Genomic DNA, 27,169 nt, shown 5'->3' on the forward strand with positions numbered 1-27,169 from the left:
AGCACCTTTGGCGACAATTACAGCTTTGAGTCGTCTTGGGTGTGTCTGTATCAGCTTTGCACATCTGGATTTGGGGATTTTCTCCCTTGCAGATTTTCTCAAACTCTGTTAAGTTAGATGGGGAGCAGTGATGAACAGCAATCTTTAAGTCTTTCCACATATTTTCAATGGGATTCAAGTCTGGCCTCTGGCTGGGCCACTCAGGGACTTTCACATTCTAGTTCTGAAGCCATTCCAGTGTTGCTTTGGCTGTATGCTTGAGGTCATTGTCCTGGTGGAACGTAAATCTTCTCCCCCAGTCTAAGGTGGTTTGCACTGTGAAGCAGGTTCTCATCAAGGATTTGCCTGTATTTGGCTCCATTCATTGTTCCCTCTTATCCTTACCAGTCTCCCAGTCCCTGCTGCTGAAAACCATCCCCCATAGCATAATGCTGCCACCACCATGCTTCACGGTAGGGATGGTGTTAGACAGGTGATGAGCTGTGCCTGGTTTTCTCCAGACATAGCGCTTTGCATTCAGGCCAAAGAGTTACATTTTTGTCTCATCAGACCACAGAATCTTTTGCCACGTGCCTTTTTACAAACTCCAGGCATGCGGTCATTTGGCTTCTTCTCGGGAGTGGCTTCCGTCTGGCCACTCTCCCACAAAGCCCAGATTGGTGAAGTGCGGTAGAGACTGTTGTCCTTCTGGCAGGTTCTCCCATCTCAGCCAAGGAACTCTGTAGTTGTGTCAGAGTGGTCACTGGGTTCTTGGTCACCTCCCTGACCAAGGTCCTTCTTGCCCGGTTGCTCAGTTTGGTCGGACGGCCAGTTTTAGGCAGAGTCTGGGTAGTTACATATTTTTTAAATTTCCCAATGATGGAGACCACTCTGCTCTTGGAAACGTTCAACACTCTAGAATATTTTTTTTTTGGCTTCATTTCTAATTCTTCCCCAGATATATGCCTCATCACAATTCTCTTGGCGATCTACGGACTTCATGGTATAGTTTCTGCTTCTGTGGGACCTTTTATATAAACAGGTGTGTTTCTTTCTAAATCATGTCCAAACAATTGAAATTGGCCACAGGTGGACTCCAAATCAAAGTTGTAGCAATATCTCAAGGATGATCAAACGAAATTGGATGCACCTGTGCTCAATTTCAAGTGTCATAGCAAAGGGGTGTGAATACTTCCGTAAATGTTTCTGTATTTCATTTTCAATACATTTGCTCACATTTCTAATAACATGTTTTCACTTTGTCATTATAACATTTACATTTTAGTCATTTAGCAGACGCTCTTATCCAGAGCGACTTACAGTTAGTGAGTGCATAAATTTTTCATACTGGCCCCCCGTGGGAATCGTATTGTGTGTAGATGGGTGGATTTTTAAAATCTATTTAATCCATTTTGAATTCAGGCTGTAACACAACAAAATGTGGAATAAGTCAAGGGGTATGAATAATTACTGAAAGCCCTGTATGTGTTGCGATTTGATGTTCAAAATATATTGCTCACCATGTCTGCTGCAGAAAGAGAGAGCATGAGAAAGTCATGGACATAAAAGCACTGAAAACATGTTGGCTCACTATTTAAAAAGATGGAGAACAAGCTATAGGATGAAAAAGACCAGAGTTTTGGCGCAGGTACAGCTGACTAGCGCTAGCTAACGCTACCTACAGTAGCGGGGGGAAAAATTAATATATTTATGAACGGATACTTGATAATATTACGATATGTAACTATCTATTTATTCCCCCATCACTATCAGGTAGTATGTATTAGGGCAGAGATGAGGACTAGTTTACCTCAGGTAGTATGTATGAGGGCAGAGATGAGGACTAGTTTACCTCAGGTAGTATGTATGAGGGTAGAGATGAGGACTAGTTTACCTCAGGTAGTGTGTATGAGGGCAGAGATGACTAGTTTACCTCAGGTAGTGTGTATAAGAGCAGAGATGAGGACTAGTTTACCTCAGGTAGTATGTATAAGGGCAGAGATGAGGACTAGTTTACCTCAGGTAGTATGTATGAGAGCAGAGATGAGGACTACTTTACCTCAGGTAGTATGTATGAGGGCAGAGATGAGGACTAGTTTACCTCAGGTAGTGTGTATGAGGGCAGAGATGACTAGTTTACCTCAGGTAGTGTGTATAAGAGCAGAGATGAGGACTAGTTTACCTCAGGTAGTATGTATAAGGGCAGAGATGAGGACTAGTTTACCTCAGGTAGTATGTATAAGAGCAGAGATGAGGACTAGTTTACCTCAGGTAGTATGTATGAGAGGGCAGAGATGAGGACTAGTTTACCTCAGGTAGTATGTATGAGAGCAGAGATGAGGACTAGTTTACCTCAGGTAGTATGTATGAGAGGGCAGAGATGAGGACTAGTTTACCTCAGGTAGTATGTATGAGAGCAGAGATGAGGACTACTTTACCTCAGGTAGTATGTATGAGGGCAGAGATGAGGACTAGTTTACCTCAGGTAGTATGTATGAGGGCAGAGATGAGGACTAGTTTACCTCAGGTAGTATGTATGAGGGTAGAGATGAGGACTAGTTTACCTCAGGTAGTGTGTATGAGGGCAGAGATGACTAGTTTACCTCAGGTAGTGTGTATAAGAGCAGAGATGAGGACTAGTTTACCTCAGGTAGTATGTATAAGGGCAGAGATGAGGACTAGTTTACCTCAGGTAGTATGTATGAGAGCAGAGATGAGGACTACTTTACCTCAGGTAGTATGTATGAGAGGGCAGAGATGAGGACTAGGTTACCTCAGGTAGTATGTATGAGAGCAGAGATGAGGACTAGTTTACCTCAGGTAGTATGTATGAGGGCAGAGATGAGGACTAGGTTACCTCAGGTAGTATGTATGAGGGCAGAGATGAGGACTAGGTTACCTCAGGTAGTATGTATGAGGGCAGAGATGAGGACTAGGTTACCTCAGGTAGTATGTATGAGGGCAGAGATGAGGACTAGGTTACCTCAGGTAGTATGTACGAGAGGGCAGAGATGAGGACGTAGGTGCAGCTGATGCCTCTCTGTACGAGGCGTCTCAGAGCCTCCCTTCCCTCCAGACGAGGCCGGCTGTCCACCACAATCACACGGAACTTCCTGCTCTTCTCAAACGCCTCGCACAGGATGTGGTTCACCAGGGACGAGCTACGGAAGGACAGGATATGACATCAATAACTGATGAGTTCCTTACTAACCCCTAGCCTGTTCCCAGATCTGCTAAGAAGGGGGAGAAGGGACACAGGTTTGATAACTTCTGGATTGTAAACCGACCCCTAACCCCTATACCCCTCAAACTCAACTCTGGACCTCGAAGTCAGTTCCACTGCATTTCTTCACTGTTCCCCTCTAATTAGGGACCGATTTAGACCTGGGACACCAGGTGGGTGCATTTAATTATCAGGTAGAACAGAAAACCAGCAGGCTTCGGGCCTCGTAGGGTCAGAGTTGAGTACCCCTGTCCTATACTCTAAATTGGCACTACTGTAGAGTTGAGAGGATTGGATAGATTTTACAGAGGGGAGACAGGATGGGAGATCAGTTATGTATTGTAATGTAGTGAATATGGAGTGTATCCCAACCACGACTCAAACCCTGGTCGCCAACACGTAGTCATTAACACTATGGAGTGGTTTCCACTTAGTCATTAACACTATGGAGCGGTTTCCACTTAGTCATTAACACTATGGAGCGGTTTCCACTTAGTCATTAACACTATGGAGCGGTTTCCACTTAGTCATTAACACTATGGAGCGGTTTCCACGTAGTCATTAACACCATGGAGCGGTTTCCACTTAGTCATTAACACCATGGAGCGGTTTCCACTTAGTCATTAACACTATGGAGCGGTTTCCACTTAGTCTAACACTATGGAGCGATTTCCACTTAGTCTAACACTATGGAGCGGTTTCCACTTAGTCATTAACACTATGGAGCGGTTTCCACTTAGTCATTAACACTATGGAGCGGTTTCCACTTAGTCATTAACACCATGGAGCGGTTTCCACTTAGTCATTAACACCATGGAGCGGTTTCCACTTAGTCATTAACACTATGGAGCGGTTTCCACTTAGTCTAACACTATGGAGCGATTTCCACTTAGTCTAACACTATGGAGCGGTTTCCACTTAGTCTAACACTATGGAGCGGTTTCCACTTAGTCTAACACTATGGAGCGGTTTCCACTTAGTCATTAACACTATGGAGCGGTTTCCACTTAGTCATTAACACCATGGAGCGGTTTCCACTTAGTCATTAACACTATGGAGCGGTTTCCACTTAGTCATTAACACTATGGAGCGGTTTCCACTTAGTCATTAACACTATGGAGCGGTTTCCACTTAGTCATTAACACTATGGAGCGGTTTCCACTTAGTCTAACACTATGGAGCGGTTTCCACTTAGTCATTAACACTATGGAGCGGTTTCCACGTAGTCATTAACACTATGGAGCGGTTTCCACTTAGTCATTAACACCATGGAGCGGTTTCCACTTAGTCATTAACACTATGGAGCGGTTTCCACTTAGTCTAACACTATGGAGCGGTTTCCACTTAGTCTAACACTATGGAGCGGTTTCCACTTAGTCTAACACTATGGAGTGGTTTCCACTTAGTCATTAACACTATGGAGCGGTTTCCACTTAGTCATTAACACTATGGAGCGGTTTCCACTTAGTCATTAACACCATGGAGCGGTTTCCACTTAGTCATTAACACTATGGAGCGGTTTCCACTTAGTCTAACACTATGGAGCGGTTTCCACTTAGTCATTAACACTATGGAGCGGTTTCCACGTAGTCATTAACACTATGGAGCGGTTTCCACTTAGTCATTAACACTATGGAGCGGTTTCCACTTAGTCTAACACTATGGAGCGGTTTCCACTTAGTCATTAACACTATGGAGCGGTTTCCACGTAGTCATTAACACTATGGAGCGGTTTCCACTTAGTCATTAACACCATGGAGCGGTTTCCACTTAGTCATTAACACTATGGAGCGGTTTCCACTTAGTCTAACACTATGGAGCGGTTTCCACTTAGTCTAACACTATGGAGTGGTTTCCACTTAGTCATTAACACTATGGAGCGGTTTCCACTTAGTCATTAACACTAAGGAGCGGTTTCCACTTAGTCATTAACACCATGGAGCGGTTTCCACTTAGTCATTAACACTAAGGAGCGGTTTCCACTTAGTCATTAACACCATGGAGCGGTTTCCACTTAGTCATTAACACTATGGAGCGGTTTCCACTTAGTCTAACACTATGGAGCGGTTTCCACTTAGTCTAACACTATGGAGTGGTTTCCACTTAGTCATTAACACTATGGAGCGGTTTCCACTTAGTCATTAACATTATGGAGCGGTTTCCACTTAGTCATTAACACTATGGAGCGGTTTCCACTTAGTCATTAACACTATGGAGCGGTTTCCACTTAGTCATTAACACCATGGAGCGGTTTCCACTTAGTCAATAACACTATGGAGCTGTTTCCACTTAGTCTAACACTATGGAGCGGTTTCCACTTAGTCATTAACACTATGGAGCGGTTTCCACTTAGTCTAACACTATGGAGCGGTTTCCACTTAGTCATTAACACTATGGAGCGGTTTCCACTTAGTCATTAACACCATGGAGCGGTTTCCACTTAGTCATTAACACTATGGAGCGGTTTCCACTTAGTCATTAACACCATGGAGCGGTTTCCACTTAGTCATTAACACTATGGAGCGGTTTCCACTTAGTCTAACACTATGGAGCGGTTTCCACTTAGTCTAACACTATGGAGCGGTTTCCACTTAGTCTAACACTATGGAGCGGTTTCCACTTAGTCATTAACACTATGGAGCGGTTTCCACTTAGTCATTAACACTATGGAGCGGTTTCCACTTAGTCATTAACACTATGGAGCGGTTTCCACTTAGTCATTAACACCATGGAGCGGTTTCCACTTAGTCATTAACACTATGGAGTGGTTTCCACTTAGTCTAACACTATGGAGCGGTTTCCACTTAGTCTAACACTATGGAGTGGTTTCCACTTAGTCATTAACACTATGGAGCGGTTTCCACTTAGTCTAACACTATGGAGTGGTTTCCACTTAGTCATTAACACTATGGAGCGGTTTCCACTTAGTCATTAACATTATGGAGCGGTTTCCACTTAGTCATTAACACTATGGAGCGGTTTCCACTTAGTCATTAACACCATGGAGCGGTTTCCACTTAGTCATTAACACTATGGAGTGGTTTCCACTTAGTCTAACACTATGGAGCGGTTTCCACTTAGTCTAACACTATGGAGTGGTTTCCACTTAGTCATTAACACTATGGAGCGGTTTCCACTTAGTCTAACACTATGGAGTGGTTTCCACTTAGTCATTAACACTATGGAGCGGTTTCCACTTAGTCATTAACACTATGGAGCGGTTTCCACTTAGTCATTAACACCATGGAGCGGTTTCCACTTAGTCATTAACACCATGGAGCGGTTTCCACTTAGTCATTAACACTATGGAGCGGTTTCCACTTAGTCTAACACTATGGAGTGGTTTCCACTTAGTCATTAACACTATGGAGCGGTTTCCACTTAGTCATTAACACTATGGAGCGGTTTCCACTCAGTCATTAACACCATGGAGCGGTTTCCACTTAGTCATTAACACCATGGAGTGGTTTCCACTTAGTCATTAACACTATGGAGCGGTTTCCACTTAGTCATTAACACTATGGAGCGGTTTCCACTTAGTCATTAACACCATGGAGCGGTTTCCACTTAGTCATTAACACCATGGAGCGGTTTCCACTTAGTCATTAACACTATGGAGCGGTTTCCACTTAGTCTAACACTATGGAGTGGTTTCCACTTAGTCATTAACACTATGGAGCGGTTTCCACTTAGTCATTAACACTATGGAGCGGTTTCCACTTAGTCATTAACACCATGGAGCGGTTTCCACTTAGTCATTAACACCATGGAGCGGTTTCCACTTAGTCATTAACACTATGGAGCGGTTTCCACTTAGTCTAACACTATGGAGCGGTTTCCACTTAGTCATTAACACTATGGAGCGGTTTCCACGTAGTCATTAACACTATGGAGCGGTTTCCACTTAGTCATTAACACTATGGAGCGGTTTCCACTTAGTCTAACACTATGGAGCGGTTTCCACTTAGTCATTAACACTATGGAGCGGTTTCCACGTAGTCATTAACACTATGGAGCGGTTTCCACTTAGTCATTAACACCATGGAGCGGTTTCCACTTAGTCATTAACACTATGGAGCGGTTTCCACTTAGTCTAACACTATGGAGCGGTTTCCACTTAGTCTAACACTATGGAGTGGTTTCCACTTAGTCATTAACACTATGGAGCGGTTTCCACTTAGTCATTAACACTAAGGAGCGGTTTCCACTTAGTCATTAACACCATGGAGCGGTTTCCACTTAGTCATTAACACTAAGGAGCGGTTTCCACTTAGTCATTAACACCATGGAGCGGTTTCCACTTAGTCATTAACACTATGGAGCGGTTTCCACTTAGTCTAACACTATGGAGCGGTTTCCACTTAGTCTAACACTATGGAGTGGTTTCCACTTAGTCATTAACACTATGGAGCGGTTTCCACTTAGTCATTAACATTATGGAGCGGTTTCCACTTAGTCATTAACACTATGGAGCGGTTTCCACTTAGTCATTAACACTATGGAGCGGTTTCCACTTAGTCATTAACACCATGGAGCGGTTTCCACTTAGTCAATAACACTATGGAGCTGTTTCCACTTAGTCTAACACTATGGAGCGGTTTCCACTTAGTCATTAACACTATGGAGCGGTTTCCACTTAGTCTAACACTATGGAGCGGTTTCCACTTAGTCATTAACACTATGGAGCGGTTTCCACTTAGTCATTAACACCATGGAGCGGTTTCCACTTAGTCATTAACACTATGGAGCGGTTTCCACTTAGTCATTAACACCATGGAGCGGTTTCCACTTAGTCATTAACACTATGGAGCGGTTTCCACTTAGTCTAACACTATGGAGCGGTTTCCACTTAGTCTAACACTATGGAGCGGTTTCCACTTAGTCTAACACTATGGAGCGGTTTCCACTTAGTCATTAACACTATGGAGCGGTTTCCACTTAGTCATTAACACTATGGAGCGGTTTCCACTTAGTCATTAACACTATGGAGCGGTTTCCACTTAGTCATTAACACCATGGAGCGGTTTCCACTTAGTCATTAACACTATGGAGTGGTTTCCACTTAGTCTAACACTATGGAGCGGTTTCCACTTAGTCTAACACTATGGAGTGGTTTCCACTTAGTCATTAACACTATGGAGCGGTTTCCACTTAGTCTAACACTATGGAGTGGTTTCCACTTAGTCATTAACACTATGGAGCGGTTTCCACTTAGTCATTAACACTATGGAGCGGTTTCCACTTAGTCATTAACACTATGGAGCGGTTTCCACTTAGTCATTAACACCATGGAGCGGTTTCCACTTAGTCATTAACACTATGGAGTGGTTTCCACTTAGTCTAACACTATGGAGCGGTTTCCACTTAGTCTAACACTATGGAGTGGTTTCCACTTAGTCATTAACACTATGGAGCGGTTTCCACTTAGTCTAACACTATGGAGTGGTTTCCACTTAGTCATTAACACTATGGAGCGGTTTCCACTTAGTCATTAACACTATGGAGCGGTTTCCACTTAGTCATTAACACCATGGAGCGGTTTCCACTTAGTCATTAACACCATGGAGCGGTTTCCACTTAGTCATTAACACTATGGAGCGGTTTCCACTTAGTCTAACACTATGGAGCGGTTTCCACTTAGTCATTAACACTATGGAGCGGTTTCCACTTAGTCATTAACACTATGGAGCGGTTTCCACTCAGTCATTAACACCATGGAGCGGTTTCCACTTAGTCATTAACACCATGGAGTGGTTTCCACTTAGTCATTAACACTATGGAGCGGTTTCCACTTAGTCATTAACACTATGGAGCGGTTTCCACTTAGTCATTAACACCATGGAGCGGTTTCCACTTAGTCATTAACACCATGGAGCGGTTTCCACTTAGTCATTAACACTATGGAGCGGTTTCCACTTAGTCTAACACTATGGAGTGGTTTCCACTTAGTCATTAACACTATGGAGCGGTTTCCACTTAGTCATTAACACTATGGAGCGGTTTCCACTTAGTCATTAACACCATGGAGCGGTTTCCACTTAGTCATTAACACCATGGAGCGGTTTCCACTTAGTCATTAACACTATGGAGCGGTTTCCACTTAGTCTAACACTATGGAGCGGTTTCCACTTAGTCTAACACTATGGAGCGGTTTCCACTTAGTCTAACACTATGGAGCGGTTTCCACTTAGTCTAACACTATGGAGCGGTTTCCACTTAGTCATTAACACTATGGAGCGGTTTCCACTTAGTCATTAACACCATGGAGCGGTTTCCACTTAGTCATTAACACTATGGAGCGGTTTCCACTTAGTCTAACACTATGGAGCGGTTTCCACTTAGTCTAACACTATGGAGCGGTTTCCACTTAGTCATTAACACTATGGAGCAGTTTCCACTTAGTCATTAACACTATGGAGCGGTTTCCACTTAGTCATTAACACTATGGAGCGGTTTCCACTTAGTCATTAACACTATGGAGCGGTTTCCACTTAGTCATTAACACTATGGAGCGGTTTCCACTTAGTCTAACACTATGGAGCGGTTTCCACTTAGTCTAACACTATGGAGCGGTTTCCACTTAGTCATTAACACTATGGAGCGGTTTCCACTTAGTCTAACACTATGGAGCAGTTTCCACTTAGTCTAACACTATGGAGCGGTTTCCACTTAGTCATTAACACTATGGAGCGGTTTCCACTTAGTCATTAACACTATGGAGCGGTTTCCACTTAGTCATTAACACTATGGAGCGGTTTCCACTTAGTCATTAACACTATGGAGTGGTTTCCACTTAGTCATTAACACTATGGAGCGGTTTCCACTTAGTCTAACACTATGGAGCGGTTTCCACTTAGTCTAACACTATGGAGCGGTTTCCACTTAGTCTAACACTATGGAGTGGTTTCCACTTAGTCATTAACACTATGGAGCGGTTTCCACTTAGTCATTAACACTAAGGAGCGGTTTCCACTTAGTCATTAACACAATGGAGCGGTTTCCACTTAGTCATTAACACTAAGGAGCGGTTTCCACTTAGTCATTAACACCATGGAGCGGTTTCCACTTAGTCATTAACACTATGGAGCGGTTTCCACTTAGTCTAACACTATGGAGCGGTTTCCACTTAGTCTAACACTATGGAGTGGTTTCCACTTAGTCATTAACACTATGGAGCGGTTTCCACTTAGTCATTAACATTATGGAGCGGTTTCCACTTAGTCATTAACACTATGGAGCGGTTTCCACTTAGTCATTAACACCATGGAGCGGTTTCCACTTAGTCATTAACACCATGGAGCGGTTTCCACTTAGTCAATAACACTATGGAGCTGTTTCCACTTAGTCTAACACTATGGAGCGGTTTCCACTTAGTCATTAACACTATGGAGCGGTTTCCACTTAGTCTAACACTATGGAGCGGTTTCCACTTAGTCATTAACACTATGGAGCGGTTTCCACTTAGTCATTAACACCATGGAGCGGTTTCCACTTAGTCATTAACACTATGGAGCGGTTTCCACTTAGTCATTAACACCATGGAGCGGTTTCCACTTAGTCATTAACACTATGGAGCGGTTTCCACTTAGTCTAACACTATGGAGCGGTTTCCACTTAGTCTAACACTATGGAGCGGTTTCCACTTAGTCTAACACTATGGAGCGGTTTCCACTTAGTCATTAACACTATGGAGCGGTTTCCACTTAGTCATTAACACTATGGAGCGGTTTCCACTTAGTCATTAACACTATGGAGCGGTTTCCACTTAGTCATTAACACCATGGAGCGGTTTCCACTTAGTCATTAACACTATGGAGTGGTTTCCACTTAGTCTAACACTATGGAGCGGTTTCCACTTAGTCTAACACTATGGAGTGGTTTCCACTTAGTCATTAACACTATGGAGCGGTTTCCACTTAGTCTAACACTATGGAGTGGTTTCCACTTAGTCATTAACACTATGGAGCGGTTTCCACTTAGTCATTAACACTATGGAGCGGTTTCCACTTAGTCATTAACACTATGGAGCGGTTTCCACTTAGTCATTAACACCATGGAGCGGTTTCCACTTAGTCATTAACACTATGGAGTGGTTTCCACTTAGTCTAACACTATGGAGTGGTTTCCACTTAGTCTAACACTATGGAGTGGTTTCCACTTAGTCATTAACACTATGGAGCGGTTTCCACTTAGTCTAACACTATGGAGTGGTTTCCACTTAGTCATTAACACTATGGAGCGGTTTCCACTTAGTCATTAACACTATGGAGCGGTTTCCACTTAGTCATTAACACCATGGAGCGGTTTCCACTTAGTCATTAACACCATGGAGCGGTTTCCACTTAGTCATTAACACTATGGAGCGGTTTCCACTTAGTCTAACACTATGGAGTGGTTTCCACTTAGTCATTAACACTATGGAGCGGTTTCCACTTAGTCATTAACACTATGGAGCGGTTTCCACTTAGTCATTAACACCATGGAGCGGTTTCCACTTAGTCATTAACACCATGGAGTGGTTTCCACTTAGTCATTAACACTATGGAGCGGTTTCCACTTAGTCATTAACACTATGGAGCGGTTTCCACTTAGTCATTAACACCATGGAGCGGTTTCCACTTAGTCATTAACACCATGGAGCGGTTTCCACTTAGTCATTAACACTATGGAGCGGTTTCCACTTAGTCTAACACTATGGAGTGGTTTCCACTTAGTCATTAACACTATGGAGCGGTTTCCACTTAGTCATTAACACCATGGAGCGGTTTCCACTTAGTCATTAACACCATGGAGCGGTTTCCACTTAGTCATTAACACCATGGAGCGGTTTCCACTTAGTCTAACACTATGGAGCGGTTTCCACTTAGTCTAACACTATGGAGCGGTTTCCACTTAGTCTAACACTATGGAGTGGTTTCCACTTAGTCATTAACACTATGGAGCGGTTTCCACTTAGTCATTAACACCATGGAGCGGTTTCCACTTAGTCATTAACACTATGGAGCGGTTTCCACTTAGTCATTAACACCATGGAGCGGTTTCCACTTAGTCATTAACACTATGGAGCGGTTTCCACTTAGTCATTAACACTAAGGAGCGGTTTCCACTTAGTCATTAACACTATGGAGCGGTTTCCCGGACACAGATTAAGATTAGTCCTGGACTAAAAAACAATTTCAATGGATATTCTCAATTGACCATGCTAATTAGCCCAGGACTCGACTTAATCAGTGTCCGGGAAACCGCTCCATAGTGTTAATGACTAAGTGGAAACCGCTCCATCAGTGTTAATTACTAAGTGGAAACCGCTCCATCAGTGTCCAGGTGACCGGCCCCAAGAGGCTCAGACCTCTTGATTAAAATACATCATATTTTCTTACCATCCATAAACTAGAATGACGTCTCCATCGCTGATCTTCTCTATGGCGTATTTAGATATGGCCCTGGCTGCCAGAACAATCTTCTCCTCTATGTAACGGTCTATACAGTTCTGCAGTTTGGTCTTCGCCTATGGGGGGGAGAGAGAGAGAGAGAGAGACAATGACCATATGGAGAGAGAGAGAGACACAATGACCATATGGAGAGAGAGAGACACAATGACCATATGGAGAGAGAGAGAGACACAATGACCATATGGAGAGAGAGAGAGACACAATGACCATATGGAGAGAGAGAGAGAGACACAATGACCATATGGAGAGAGAGAGACACAATGACCATATGGAGAGAGAGAGAGACACAATGACCATATGGAGAGAGAGAGACACAATGACCATATGGAGAGAGAGAGAGACACAATGACCATATGGAGAGAGAGAGACACAATGACCATATGGAGAGAGAGAGAGAGAGACACAATGACCATATGGAGAGAGAGAGACACAATGACCATATGGAGAGAGAGAGAGAGAGACAATGACCATATGGAGAGAGAGAGACACAATGACCATATGGAGAGAGAGAGAGAGAGACAATGACCATATGGAGAGAGAGAGACACAATGACCATATGGAGAGAGAGAGAGAGAGACACAATGACCATATGGAGAGAGAGAGAGAGAGACACAATGACCATATGGAGAGAGAGAGAGAGAGAGAGACACAATGACCATATGGAGAGAGAGAGAGAGAGAGACACAATGACCATATGGAGAGAGAGAGAGAGAGAGACACAATGACCATATGGAGAGAGAGAGAGAGAGACAATGACCATAGAGAGAGAAAGAGAGAGAGAGAGACAATGACCATATGGAGAGAGAGAGAGAGAGAGAGAGAGAGAGCGAGACACAATGACCATATGGAGAGAGAGAGAGAAAGAGAGAGAGAGAGACAATGACCATATGGAGAGAGAGAGAGACACAATGACCATATGGAGAGAGAGAGAGAGAGAGAGACAATGACCATATGGAGAGAGAGAGACACAATGACCATATGGAGAGAGAGAGAGAGAGAGAGAGAGAGAGAGAATGACCATTGCCATAATATGGACGTGATGAGTGAAACATGAGTCTTTCTGGTCACAGCCTCTAACCCACACACACAGAACAGACAATGTATTCTGAACTCACCTCCTCCTCTTTGCATTGACTAGGAATATTGGAGATTTCTTTCTTGATGTACTTGATTGCATTGCCCATGCTCGCAGACAGAGGGCGACATTGATTGAGAAAGCTGCAGCAACAACAACAACGTGGTAAAAGCTCAACCCTGAGACACGATTCAAAAGATGTCAGTTCCACAGCAAGATGTCGCATTCAGAAAATTATTCAGAAAGTATTCAGACCCCTTGACTTTTTCCACATTGTTACGTTACATTTAAATCCATTTTAGAATAAAGGCTGCAACGTCACAAAATGCGGAGAAAAAAAAGGGAAGAGGGGTCTGAATACTTTCCGAAGGCACGGTATATAAACATAGTATTTGACATAAAGTGTTACGAGGATCCGGTACCTGATATAGGGCTTAAGCTTGTTGACCAGATCTCTGGACAGCTCTTCGTTGGGAGGAGTGGTGTAGTCCCTAATCACCTGTAGGCAGATGTGTAGTAATCGTATACAATCATCCGTGTGCGTGCATAGCACAAAAGGAGTTATAAAGACTGATGAATGTGGGGAATGTAAGACACTTCAATGTCAGTGAGTATGTGGTCCTCTGTAGCTCAATTAGGTAGAGCACGGCGCTTGTAACGCCCAGGGTAGTGGGTTTCGATCCCCGGGACCACCCATACGTAAAAATGTATGCGCACATGACTGTAAGTCGCTTTGGATAAAAGCGTCTGCTAAAATGGCATATTATTATTATATTTATGGGGGGGAAATAGAAGTACCTGTTTAAAGGTGTAGAACAGGGTCACAGAGTGAGGACTGGAACTAAGACGTCGCTAAGATGGTCATATTATGGATCATTTAGCTATTTGATTTAGAATTTTAGGACCCCTTTCGGTATCAAAAAAAGTTGTTGATAAAGTAGCGATTTTTACTACTAAAGCCGAAAGAAACGCATTGAATAACAAATTCATAAATGGCAAAAAAATACAAAAAATAAAGGATAAAAAACAAGGTTGAAGTGTTTTCCCAACTCTAGGCCCCCCCCCCTGTAGTGTTTTCCCAACTCTAGGCCCCCCCTGTGGTGTTTTCCCAACTCTAGGCCCCCCCGTGTAGTGTTTTCCCAACTCTAGGCCCCCCCTGTAGTGTTTTCCCAACTCTAGGCCCCCCGTGTAGTGTTTTCCCAACTCTAGGCCCCCCCTGTAGTGTTTTCCCAACTCTAGGCCCCCCCGTGTAGTGTTTTCCCAACTCTAGGCCCCCCGTGTAGCTCAGTTGGTAGAGCATGGCGCTTGCAACGCCAGGGTTGTGGGTTCGATTCCCACGGGGGGGACAGTATGAAAATGTATGCACTCACTAACTGTAAGTCGCTCTGGATAAGAGCGTCTGCTAAATGACTAAAATGTAAATGATATACAAATTGTACACATATTTAACCCCTTTTTTTGGGTAGGCACAAAACTACCTTAATAATTCCATTTGTTTTTTAAAAACCGGTACCGGTTACCTTCAGACGAGTCCCGTGTCACGTTGAGGTCGTAGAGCAAAATGGATAACACCATCGGGTTCGTGAGAATCTCCCCTTTCCACAGTGGGGTCCCACTAGTTCGTAGCCCAAACAGAAGTTGGCACATCAACGGTACCGACTTCAATCGAGTCTCCTGACACTTGGGAGGGGGGTCGTAAAGTGAAACGGAGAACACCATCGTATTCGTGAGAGTCTCAGCCCTTTCCATAGAGTGGTCATAATAGTTTTTGCAGGTGAAACCATTCGGACGCTACAGACGTTTTTGTGAGAAGACCGATTTTCGGGATGTCTCATGGTCTGACAAACACCGCAGGTGTGGAAGTGCGACACTGACGGGTACGGTGGATTGAGACGCATCAATGCAATAAAACAGATATCTCTAGCTTAAACTGACGGATTTTGACGGGGATTTTTTTGTTATGAAACTTAGATTGATGCACTGGTGCATCAATTGACTCTAGGGGGCTTAACTAAGAGCAGGTCTGGGGTCAGTAGTACTGTACTCTAGGGGCTTAACTAAGAGCAGGTCTGGGGTCAGTAGTACTGTACTCTAGGGGGCTTAACTAAGAGCAGGTCTGGGGTCAGTAGTACTGTACTCTAGGGGCTTAACTAAGAGCAGGTCTGGGGTCAGTAGTACTGTACTCTAGGGGCTTAACTAAGAGCAGGTCTGGGGTCAGTAGTACTGTACTCTAGGGGCTTAACTAAGAGCAGGTCTGGGGTCAGTAGTACTGTACTCTAGGGGGCTTAACTAAGAGCAGGTCTGGGGTCAGTAGTACTGTACTCTAGGGGCTTAACTAAGAGCAGGTCTGGGGTCAGTAGTACTGTACCTGTTTAAAGGCATGGAGCAGGGCCACAGAGCGAGCGTTGGATCCTGCCACAATGCCCTGGGAGTACTGCAGACCCAACCGCACGATGGAGGGGTGGATCACCGTGGAGGGAATGCTGACAGACAGAACCAAACAATTACCCATCAGATCACAGACGGAACCAAATCAATAAACAACCACTCGCCGAGACCAATCAGATCACAGAAACACTATCAGCAGAAAGGGTTAGCCATGACCTATTTTACTCACTTCCGCTTACCTCACTATTACATAGAAATGACAATACATGTGTAGACATGTAGCTAGAAGAAAGTCTTAGAGGATAATTGTATTTAAATAAGGAGGCAAAAAACACGCTCATACTACAACCACTGTTACAGTCTGATATACCACGGCTATCAGCCAATCAGCATTCAGGGCAGATTGATTATCAGAGGTCAAGGGCTTTTCAGTCAGGATGTAGCCGAGTTTACTACGCCAGTGAAGAGGTCAATAAATTCACCTGTTATACTGTAGGCTAGCGTAGGTTACGTAACATGCTAGCTAAATGTTTTGATAACACTGTTAGATGAGCAAACTAGACTCAAATATTATCATCATCATGAACACTCAACTCGGCTAACATTTCCCTTCCATTTCTTTGGAGGGAGTTGAAAGTCTGTGTTGCCCAGCGACAGCCCCAAAACATCACTGCTCTAGAGGAGATCTGCATGGAGGAATGGGCCAAAATACCAGCAACAGTGTGTGAAAACCTTGTGAAGACTTACAGAAAACGTTTGACCTGTGTCATTGCCAACAAAGGGTATATAACAAAGTATTGAGAAACTTTTGTTATTGACCAAATACTTATTTTCCACCATAATTTGCAAATAAATTCATTAAAAATCCTACAATGTGATTTTCTGGAAAAAAAATCTAATTTTGTCAGTCATAGTTGACATGTACCTATGATGAAAATTACAGGCCTCTCTCATCTTTTTAAGTGGGAGAACTTGCACAATTGGTGGCTGACTAAATACTTTTTCCCTCACTGTATATAGCTACTGACCCTGGAACTGTATATAGCTACTGACCCTGGAACTGACCCTGTATATAGCTACTGACCCTGGAACTGACCCTGTATATAGCTACTGACCCTGGAACTGACCCTGTATATAGCTACTGACCCTGGAACTGTATATAGCTACTGACCCTGGAACTGTATATAGCTACTGACCCTGGAACTGTATATAGCTACTGACCCTGGAACTGTATATAGCTACTGACCCTGGAACTGACCCTGTATATAGCTACTGACCCTGGAACTGACCCTGTATATAGCTACTGACCCTGGAACTGTATATAGCTACTGACCCTGGAACTGTATATAGCTACTGACCCTGGAACTGTCCCTGTATATAGCTACTGACCCTGGAACTGACCCTGTATATAGCTACTGACCCTGGAACTGTATATAGCTACTGACCCTGGAACTGTATATAGCTACTGACCCTGGAACTGTATATAGCTACTGACCCTGGAACTGTCCCTGTATATAGCTACTGACCCTGGAACTGTCCCTGTATATAGCTACTGACCCTGGAACTGTCCCTGTATATAGCTACTGACCCTGGAACTGTATATAGCTACTGACCCTGGAACTGTATATAGCTACTGACCCTGGAACAGTCCCTGTATATAGCTACTGACCCTGGAACTGTATATAGCTACTGACCCTGGAACTGTCCCTGTATATAGCTACTGACCCTGGAACTGTCCCTGTATATAGCTACTGACCCTGGAACTGACCCTGTATATAGCTACTGACCCTGGACCTGTCCCTGTATATAGCTACTGACCCTGGAACTGTCCCTGTATATAGCTACTGACCCTGGAACTGTCCCTGTATATAGCTACTGACCCTGGAACTGTATATAGCTACTGACCCTGGAACTGTATATAGCTACTGACCCTGGAACTGTATATAGCTACTGACCCTGGAACTGTATATAGCTACTGACCCTGGAACTGTATATAGCTAATGTGATTTTCTGGATTTTCTTTCTCATTTTGTCTGTCATAGTTGACGTGTACCTATGATGAAAATTACAGGCCTCTCTCATCTTTTTAAGTGGGAGAACTTGCACAATTGGTGGCTGACTAAATACTTTTTTCCCCCACTGTACGTGAAGAGATGGGACATGTCTCGCAAAGTTTAGAACTGTCACGAGGATGGTAACAGCCTAGTAACGGGGGCTGCCTAGCAACCATCATTATGAAGCATCAAATCTCATAAAGGCGCATTGCTAACGCCGGATTTAGCTACAACTAGTCTTATTTTTGGTTGATGCAATAGGTGTCAATTCTGATCCCAAAGTCGGACGTAGCGACGCCTGAACTAGCATTTAAGACCAACGTTTTTACGCCCAACTGGTGCAACCGGCATCTGGGTAGGGGCAGGTACAGTGAGGGAAAAAAATTATTTGATCCCCTAATGATTTTGTACGTTTGCCCACTGACAAAGACATGATCATTCTATAATTTTAATGGTAGGTTTATTTGAACAGTGAGAGACAGAATAACAACCAAAAAATCCTGAAAAACGCATGTCAAAATGTTATAAATTGATTTGCATTTTAAATGAGGGAAATAAGTATTTGACCCCTCTGCAAAACATGACTTAGTACTTGGTGGCAAAACCCTTGTTGGCAATCACAGAGGTCAGACGTTTCTTGTAGTTGGCCACCAGGTTTGCACACATCTCAGGAGGGATTTTGTTCCACTCCTCTTTGCAGATCTTCTCCAAGTCATTAAGGTTTTGAGGCTGACGTTTGGCAACTCGAACCTTCAGCTCCCTCCACAGATTTTCTATGGGATTAAGGTCTGGAGACTGGCTAGGCCACTCCAGGACCTTAATGTGCTTCTTCTTGAGCCACTCCTTTGTTGCCTTGGCCGTGTGTTTTTGGTCATTGTCATGCTGGAATACCCATCCACGACCCATTTTCAATGTCCTGGCTGAGGGAAGGAGGTTCTCACCCAAGATTTGACGGTACATGGCCCCGTCCATCGTCCCTTTGATGCGGTGAAGTTCTCCTGTCCCCTTAGCAGAAAAACACCCCCAAAGCATAATGTTTCCACCTCCATGTTTGACGGTGGGGATGGTGTTCTTGGGGTCATAGGCAGCATTCCTCCTCCTCCAAACACGGCGAGTTGAGTTGATGCCAAAGAGCTCAATTTTGGTCTCATCTGACAACAACACTTTCACCCAGTTCTCCTCTGAATCATTCAGATGTTCATTGGCAAACTTCAGATGGGCCTGTATATGTGCTTTCTTGAGCAGGGGGACCTTGTGGGCGCTGCAGGATTTCAGTCCTTCACGGCGTAGTGTGTTACCAATTGTTTTCTTGGTGACTATGGTCCCAGCGGCCTTGAGATCATTGACAAGATCCTCCCGTGTAGTTCTGGGCTGATTCCTCACCGTTCTCATGATCATTGCAACTCCACGAGGTGAGATCTTGCATGGAGCCCCAGGCCGAGGGAGACTGACAGTTCTTTTGTGTTTCTTCCATTTGCGAATAATCGCACCAACTGTTGTCACCTTCTCACCAACCTGCTTGGCGATGGTCTTGTAGCCCATTCCAGCCTTGTGTAGGTCTACAATCTTGTCCCTGACATCCTTGGAGAGCTCTTTGGTCTTGGCCATGGTGGAGAGTTTGGAATCTGATTGATTGATTGCTTCTGTGGACAGGTGTCTTTTATACAGCTAACAAACTGAGATTAGGAGCACTCCCTTTAAGAGTGTGCTCCTAATCTCAGCTCGTTACCTGTATAAAAGACACCTGGGAGCCAGTAATCTTTCTGATTGAGAGGGGGTCAAATACTTATTTCCCTCATTAAAATGCAAATCAATTTATAAAATTTTTGACATGCGTTTTTCTGGATTTTGTTGTTGTTATTCTGTCTCTCACTGTTCAAATTCAAATACCATTCCAATTATAGACTGAGCATTTCTTTGTCAGTGGGCAAACGTACAAAATCAGCAGGGGATCAAATACTTTTTTCCCCTCACTGTAGGTAGTTACCTGAGTTGCTGGGTGAGGGGGGCTTTGCGGCTATACTGGTGCAGGTGAGAGAACAGGCTGACTTTGTAGCCATAGTCGGATCGCAGTGGGATCTGAAATAAACACACACACGTTTTAGTTCACCGTGATTCTCTTGGGTTCAGAGGTCAAAGGTTCAAAAGGTGGGTGGATGAGGTCAAGGCACAGTCCAAACATACATAGATGACAACCTCCACAGCAACCAACCATACTCCGTACTGTAGGCAAGCTCAACAACCTGCACGGTAACCAACCATCCTCTGTACTGTAGGCCAGCTCAACAACCTGCACGGTAACCAACCATCCTCTGTACAGTAGGCCAGCTCAACAACCTGCACGGTAACCAACCATCCTCTGTACAGTAGGCCAGCTCAACAACCTGCACGGTAACCAACCATCCTCTGTACTGTAGGCCAGCTCAACAACCTGCACGGTAACCAACCATCCTCTGTACTGTAGGCCAGCTCAACAACCTGCACGGTAACCAACCATCCTCTGTACTGTAGGCCAGCTCAACAACCTCCACGGCAACCAACCATCCTCTGTACTGTAGGCCAGCTCAACAACCTCCACGGTAACCAACCATCCTCTGGACTGTAGGCCAGCTCAACAACCTGCACGGTAACCAACCATCCTCTGTACTGTAGGCCAGCTCAACAACCTGCACGGTAACCAACCATCCTCTGTACTGTAGGCCAGCTCAACAACCTGCACGGTAACCAACCATCCTCTGGACTGTAGGCCAGCTCAACAACCTGCACGGTAACCAACCATCCTCTGGACTGTAGGCCAGCTCAACAACCTGCACGGTAACCAACCATCCTCTGTACTGTAGGCCAGCTCAACAACCTGCACGGTAACCAACCATCCTCTGTACTGTAGGCCAGCTCAACAACCTGCACGGTAACCAACCATCCTCTGTACTGTAGGCCAGCTCAACAACCTGCACGGTAACCAACCATCCTCTGTACTGTAGGCCAGCTCAACAACCTGCACGGTAACCAACCATCCTCTGTACTGTAGGCCAGCTCAACAACCTGCACGGTAACCAACCATCCTCTGTACTGTAGGCCAGCTCAACAACCTGCACGGTAACCAACCATCCTCTGTACTGTAGGCCAGCTCAACAACCTGCACGGTAACCAACCATCCTCTGTACTGTAGGCCAGCTCAACAACCTCCACGGTAACCAACCATCCTCTGTACTGTAGGCCAGCTCAACAACCTCCACGGTAACCAACCATCCTCTGTACTGTAGGCCAGCTCAACAACCTGCACGGTAACCAACCATCCTCTGTACTGTAGGCCAGCTCAACAACCTCCACGGTAACCAACCATCCTCTGTACTGTAGGCCAGCTCAACAACCAACCATCCTCTGTACTGTAGGCCAGCTCAACAACCTCCACGGTATCCGTAACCATGGTAGCATCCAAATTAATGTAGAAATGTTTTGAAACATTGTATTCTTATTTAGAATAAATGAAACAATACATTATTTACAATTCATTTCTATTGGGCACAAAATAATCAGAAACACAACCAAAACAAAACTGCAAATGCTTCCAACAAATTTTTAGAGTGACATGCTTGATGTAATCATTGCATTCTAGGAATATGGGACCAAATACTACACTTTTGACTACTTTAAAGGTGAATTTGTCCCAATACTTTTGTATCATTTAAAATCCAAAGTGCTGGAGTACAGAGCCAAAACAACAACAAAAAGTTGTCACTGTCCCAATCCTGTTGGATCTCCCTGCACGTCTCCGTTGTAATGGTTCTTTCTACTGCCAAGTTTAAAGACCGACACGTCTCTCATTATCACAGGAAGGTATGTCAGACGGTGGGAAGGAGGACATGAAACAGCCTTGAGCAAAACAAAAGACGGTAAAAAAAACAAAACAAAAAAACAACAACTCAACGGCACACAATGTAGAGGCCAGACCTTGATACTTAGTACCTTTTTAGCGGCAGGGTGAGGTAGCGTCTGAAAGAAACGTGAGGTACAGAATAGAAGCAATTGCGGTGAGACATGGAGGAGGTAGGTGAGGTTGAGGTTGGGCTTGGTGCCTGACAATTCCCTGTGTTAAATCTATTACTTCACCTTTACCTAATCCAAGGTTTCCCCTAATCCAAGGTTTCCCCTAATCCAAGGTTTCCCCTAATCCAAGGTTTCCCCTAATCCAAGGTTTCCCCTACCAATAAATAGCTTCCAGAATGTTGCTTAGAAAGGCACACTGGATGTTGATTTGGGGAGGCGTGCGCCTCGCATGATAAATAATCCAGGGGAAATAATCCAGGGGAAAACACTGACAATCTATATCAAGTCAGTCAGGCAGTGCCTTTGAGGACAGAGAGCAGCGTACTGTATTCATTGTCAATAACACGCCACAAACCTGTTGTCTCTCCAACTTCTTGGCCAGTCTTTTCACCACTGCAGGGTCGTCCACTTGGACATGCTCAGGAAGTCTCTTCACCACTAACGGGGACAGGAAGCAACAAATGATCTTTGAATACATGGGACTTACTACAACAAGTATACTACTACTACATGTATGTGTGTGTATATATATATATATATATATATATATATATATATATATAACAAATGAAAATTAAAAATACACAAAAAATTTAAAAATATAAAATAAATAAATTGTAAAGTGGTTGTCCCACTGGCTATCATAAGGTGAATGCACCAATTTGTATGTCGCTCTGGATAAGAGCGTCTGCTAAATGACTTAAATGTATCCTCCATGTCTCCTACTGCAACATGTATTACTTATACAGTCGTTTTTGCTCATCTTTATCAAGGGTGCCAATGATTTCAGTCATGACTGTATGTTTTTCAATAGGGGATGTCCTTCGAACATGTCAGGGGCAGATTAGGGAGACCGCAATAATGGACTGGAGCTTGTCCTGTAGGGCCTTACGCCACTTCCTCATTCCACGGAGGGCCGAGCGTCTGCAGGTTTTCACTCCTACCTTGTACTCGATTGATGAATTAAGGTCACTAATTAGTAAGGAACTCCCCTCACCTGGTTGTCTAGGTCTTAATTGAAAGGAGAGAGGAAAAAAAACAGCAGACACTTGGGCCCTCCACGGAATGAGTTTGACACCCCTGCCTTACATCATGTGGAATTGCCACCTAAGTCACAACCTGTAACGTGTGGGTGGGAAGCGGTGTGTATGTTGTGTCAATTGATTCTACGTATTTACCAGCACGTGGAAGCAGCAGAACTCTTAATTGTCCAAGTCAAATTTCCCCTCTGAAACAAAGTTTTATGATAAATCAACAAGGTTCTCCAGAGGTCTAACAGCAGCCGTTGGTACCTGGGTTTAGATCACTGGGAGGGGCCTTGGTCTTGGAGGAGGAGGAGCTGGAGGAGGAGCCTAGCTGTTTAGAGGCCCTATCAGCTTCCTGCCTGGCTCTCCTCTCCACCTTCAGCTCAGCTCTGCTCTTGGCTGGCTTGTCTGCCGGGGAGGGGGCGGGAGAGGAGTGGGAGGGAGCCGAGGCAGGCACAGGTATTGGTGCAGAGGCAGGGGCGGGAAACGCTGAGGGAGCTGGGGAAACAGACAGACAGGTGAACGGACCAACGAAGTGGATGGTGGAACATGATTGACAGGTAAATAAACCAATGACAAAGCTAGCAGTTTATGAAAATTAGTAAAACAACTATTGGAATTATACAAATCAGACCTTGCAAAATTCCCGGAACGTTCAATAAATTCCCTGCTTTTCCAGAAATCCTGGTTGAAGATTCCAGATGTCCTGCTCATTCCCTTCTGATTCCGGCAATCCTCCAACTAGGATTTCAGGAAAACCAGGGAATTTATTGAACTGTTTTTTTTTGCAACCCTAAGTAGACCATAGGGATTGTATGACATGACGATAACTCTAGAAGAGTTGACCAGAGCAACATGCAGCACTGGACCAGGCTAGAATACAATACCTTTGTGTGCTGCCACAGGTAGCGATGGAGAACAGCTAACAGGCTTCTTTTCTTTCTCTCTTTCAACCTTTTCTTTTTGTTTCTTCTGTTGTTTTTTCTCTTTCCTCAGCCGTTGCTTCTCCTCTTTGGTCAACTCCTTCCCTTCATTCTAATAGGTGATGTGGAAAGGTAAAATCCAGTTGAATTCAAATCACTTTTTTTGACAGCATCCCCTTTTTGATTTAAAACAACAACAACAACAACAAAAACTTTCCATACATGTTTGCCAGTGGAAGAAGTGGTCAGAAAGTGACTTTTTTGGACCTGATTGCCAAAACGTTCAGGAGATAACGGTGGTCAAAGTTGACCCATTTTGCATACCCTGCCACACCATGAGACATCCATGTCTTCATCACTGGAAAAGATGAACGGTTGAGTTTGATATCACTTCAACGTTACGTTTTATTGTCGCCTGCACTAGTACAGTGAAATGCCTTTCTAGCTAGCTCTTTCCTAGCAATGCAGTAATCAATATCAGTAGTACTAGAAAATAAAGTAGGAAAAAAAACACCAGAAATAGAAATAAGAAGAACACAATAAAGTAAGAAGCTATTTACAGTTCCAGGGTCAGTAGCTATATACAGGGTCAGTTCCAGGGTCAGTAGCTATATACAGGGACAGTTCCAGGGTCAGTAGCTATATACAGGGTCAGTTCCAGGGTCAGTAGCTATATACAGGGTCAGTTCCAGGGTCAGTAGCTATATACAGGGTCAGTTCCAGGGTCAGTAGCTATATACAGGGACAGTTCCAGGGTCAGTAGCTACATACAGTTCCAGGGTCAGTAGCTACATACAGTTCCAGGGTCAGTAGCTATATACAGTTCCAGGGTCAGTAGCTATATACAGGGTCAGTTCCAGGGTCAGTAGCTATATACAGGGTCAGTTCCAGGGTCAGTAGCTATGTACAGGGACAGTTCCAGGGTCAGTAGCTATATACAGGGTCAGTTCCAGGGTCAGTAGCTATATACAGGGACAGTTCCAGGGTCAGTAGCTATGTACAGGGTCAGTTCCAGGGTCAGTAGCTATATACAGTTCCAGGGTCAGTAGCTACATACAGTTCCAGGGTCAGTAGCTATATACAGGGTCAGTTCCAGGGTCAGTAGCTATATACAGTTCCAGGGTCAGTAACTATATACAGGGTCAGTTCCAGGGTCAGTAGCTATATACAGGGACAGTTCCAGGGTCAGTAGCTATATACAGTTCCAGGGTCAGTAGCTATATACAGGGTCAGTTCCAGGGTCAGTAGCTATATACAGGATCAGTTCCAGGGTCAGTAGCTATATACAGGATCAGTTCCAGGGTCAGTAGCTATATACAGTTCCAGGGTCAGTAGCTATATACAGTTCCAGGGTCAGTAGCTATATACAGTTCCAGGGTCAGTAGCTATATACAGTTCCAGGGTCAGTAGCTATATACAGGGACAGTTCCAGGGTCAGTAGCTATATACAGGGACAGTTCCAGGGTCAGTAGCTATATACAGTTCCAGGGTCAGTAGCTATATACAGTTCCAGGGTCAGTAGCTATATACAGTTCCAGGGTCAGTAGCTATATACAGTTCCAGGGTCAGTAGCTATATACAGTTCCAGGGTCAGTAGCTATATACAGTTCCAGGGTCAGTAGCTATATACAGGGACAGTTCCAGGGTCAGTAGCTATATACAGGGACAGTTCCAGGGTCAGTAGCTATATACAGTTCCAGGGTCAGTAGCTATATACAGTTCCAGGGTCAGTAGCTATATACAGGGACAGTTCCAGGGTCAGTAGCTATATACAGTTCCAGGGTCAGTAGCTATATACAGGGACAGTTCCAGGGTCAGTAGCTATATACAGGGACAGTTCCAGGGTCAGTAGCTATGTACAGGGACAGTTCCAGGGTCAGTAGCTATATACAGTTCCAGGGTCAGTAGCTATATACAGGGTCAGTTCCAGGGTCAGTAGCTATATACAGGGTCAGTTCCAGGGTCAGTAGCTATATACAGGGTCAGTTCCAGGGTCAGTAGCTATATACAGGGACAGTTCCAGGGTCAGTAGCTATATACAGGGTCAGTAGCAAAGTACAGAGAGATCCTTGATGAAAACCTGCTCCAGAGCGCTCAGGACCTCAGACTGGGGTGAAGGTTCACCTTCCAACAGGACAACGATCCTAAGCACACAGCCAAAACAACGCAGGAGTGGCTTCGGGACGCCCCCATTCTCATCGACGGGGCTGTAGTGGAGCAGGTTGAGAGCTTCAAGTTCCTTGGTGTCCACATCACCAACAAACTATCATGGTCCAAACACACCAAGACAGTCGTGAAGAGGGCACGACAAAGCCTATTCCCCCTCAGGAGACTGAAAAGATTTGGCATGGGTCCTCAGATCCTCAAAAAGTTATACAGCTGCACCATCGAGAGTATCCTGACTGGTTGCATCACCGCCTGGTATGGCAACTGCTCGGCCTCCGACCACAAGGCACTACAGAGGGTAGTGCGTACGGCCCAGTACATCACTGGGGCCAAGCTTCCTGCCATCCAGGACCTCTATACCAGGCGGTGTCAGAGGAAGCCCCTAAAAATGGTCAAAGACTCCAACCACCCTAGTCATAGACTGTTCTCTCTGCTACTGCACGGCAAGCGGTACCGGAGCGCCAAGTCTAGGTCCAAAAGGAAGCTTCTACCCCCAAGCCATAAGACTCCTGAACAGCTAATCATGGCTACCGGACTACTACTCTCTGTTTATTATTTATGCATAGTCACTTTAACTCTACACACATGTACATATTACCTCAATTACCTCGACTAACCTGTGCCGCCCCCCCCCACATTGACTCTGTACCGGTACCCCCCTGTGTATATAGCCACGCTACTGTTATTTTACTGCTGCTCTTTAATATATTTTTTATATATATATATATATATATATATATATGACGATCATGTCAAGCTCTACATTTTATTAGTTGTATGTCCTGTATTGTACAGGATATGCATGGTAAACATCATCCAACGAAATGCTTACTTGCA

General features: G+C 44.4%; 1 protein-coding gene across 1 annotated transcript in view; it reads right to left on the reverse strand.

Moving 5' to 3' along the window:
* LOC311106369 (translation initiation factor eIF2B subunit delta-like) overlaps nt 1–27,169 on the reverse strand; it is a 36,201-nt gene that overhangs the window by 4,248 nt on the left and 4,784 nt on the right. The window contains exons 3-11 of the mRNA XM_084148703.1: nt 24,131–24,278; nt 23,511–23,741; nt 22,574–22,656; nt 20,159–20,250; nt 16,098–16,212; nt 14,152–14,228; nt 13,770–13,872; nt 12,583–12,710; nt 2,963–3,140 (exon numbers count right to left, since the gene is read on the reverse strand). Coding sequence (XP_084004829.1) covers nt 2,963–3,140; nt 12,583–12,710; nt 13,770–13,872; nt 14,152–14,228; nt 16,098–16,212; nt 20,159–20,250; nt 22,574–22,656; nt 23,511–23,741; nt 24,131–24,278 — 1,155 coding nt within the window. The remainder of the gene's footprint in view (nt 1–2,962; nt 3,141–12,582; nt 12,711–13,769; nt 13,873–14,151; nt 14,229–16,097; nt 16,213–20,158; nt 20,251–22,573; nt 22,657–23,510; nt 23,742–24,130; nt 24,279–27,169) is intronic.

Source organism: Coregonus lavaretus (assembly GCF_964263955.1).
Source record: "Coregonus lavaretus genome assembly, chromosome: 31".
Classification (NCBI taxonomy): Eukaryota; Metazoa; Chordata; class Actinopteri; order Salmoniformes; family Salmonidae; genus Coregonus; species Coregonus lavaretus.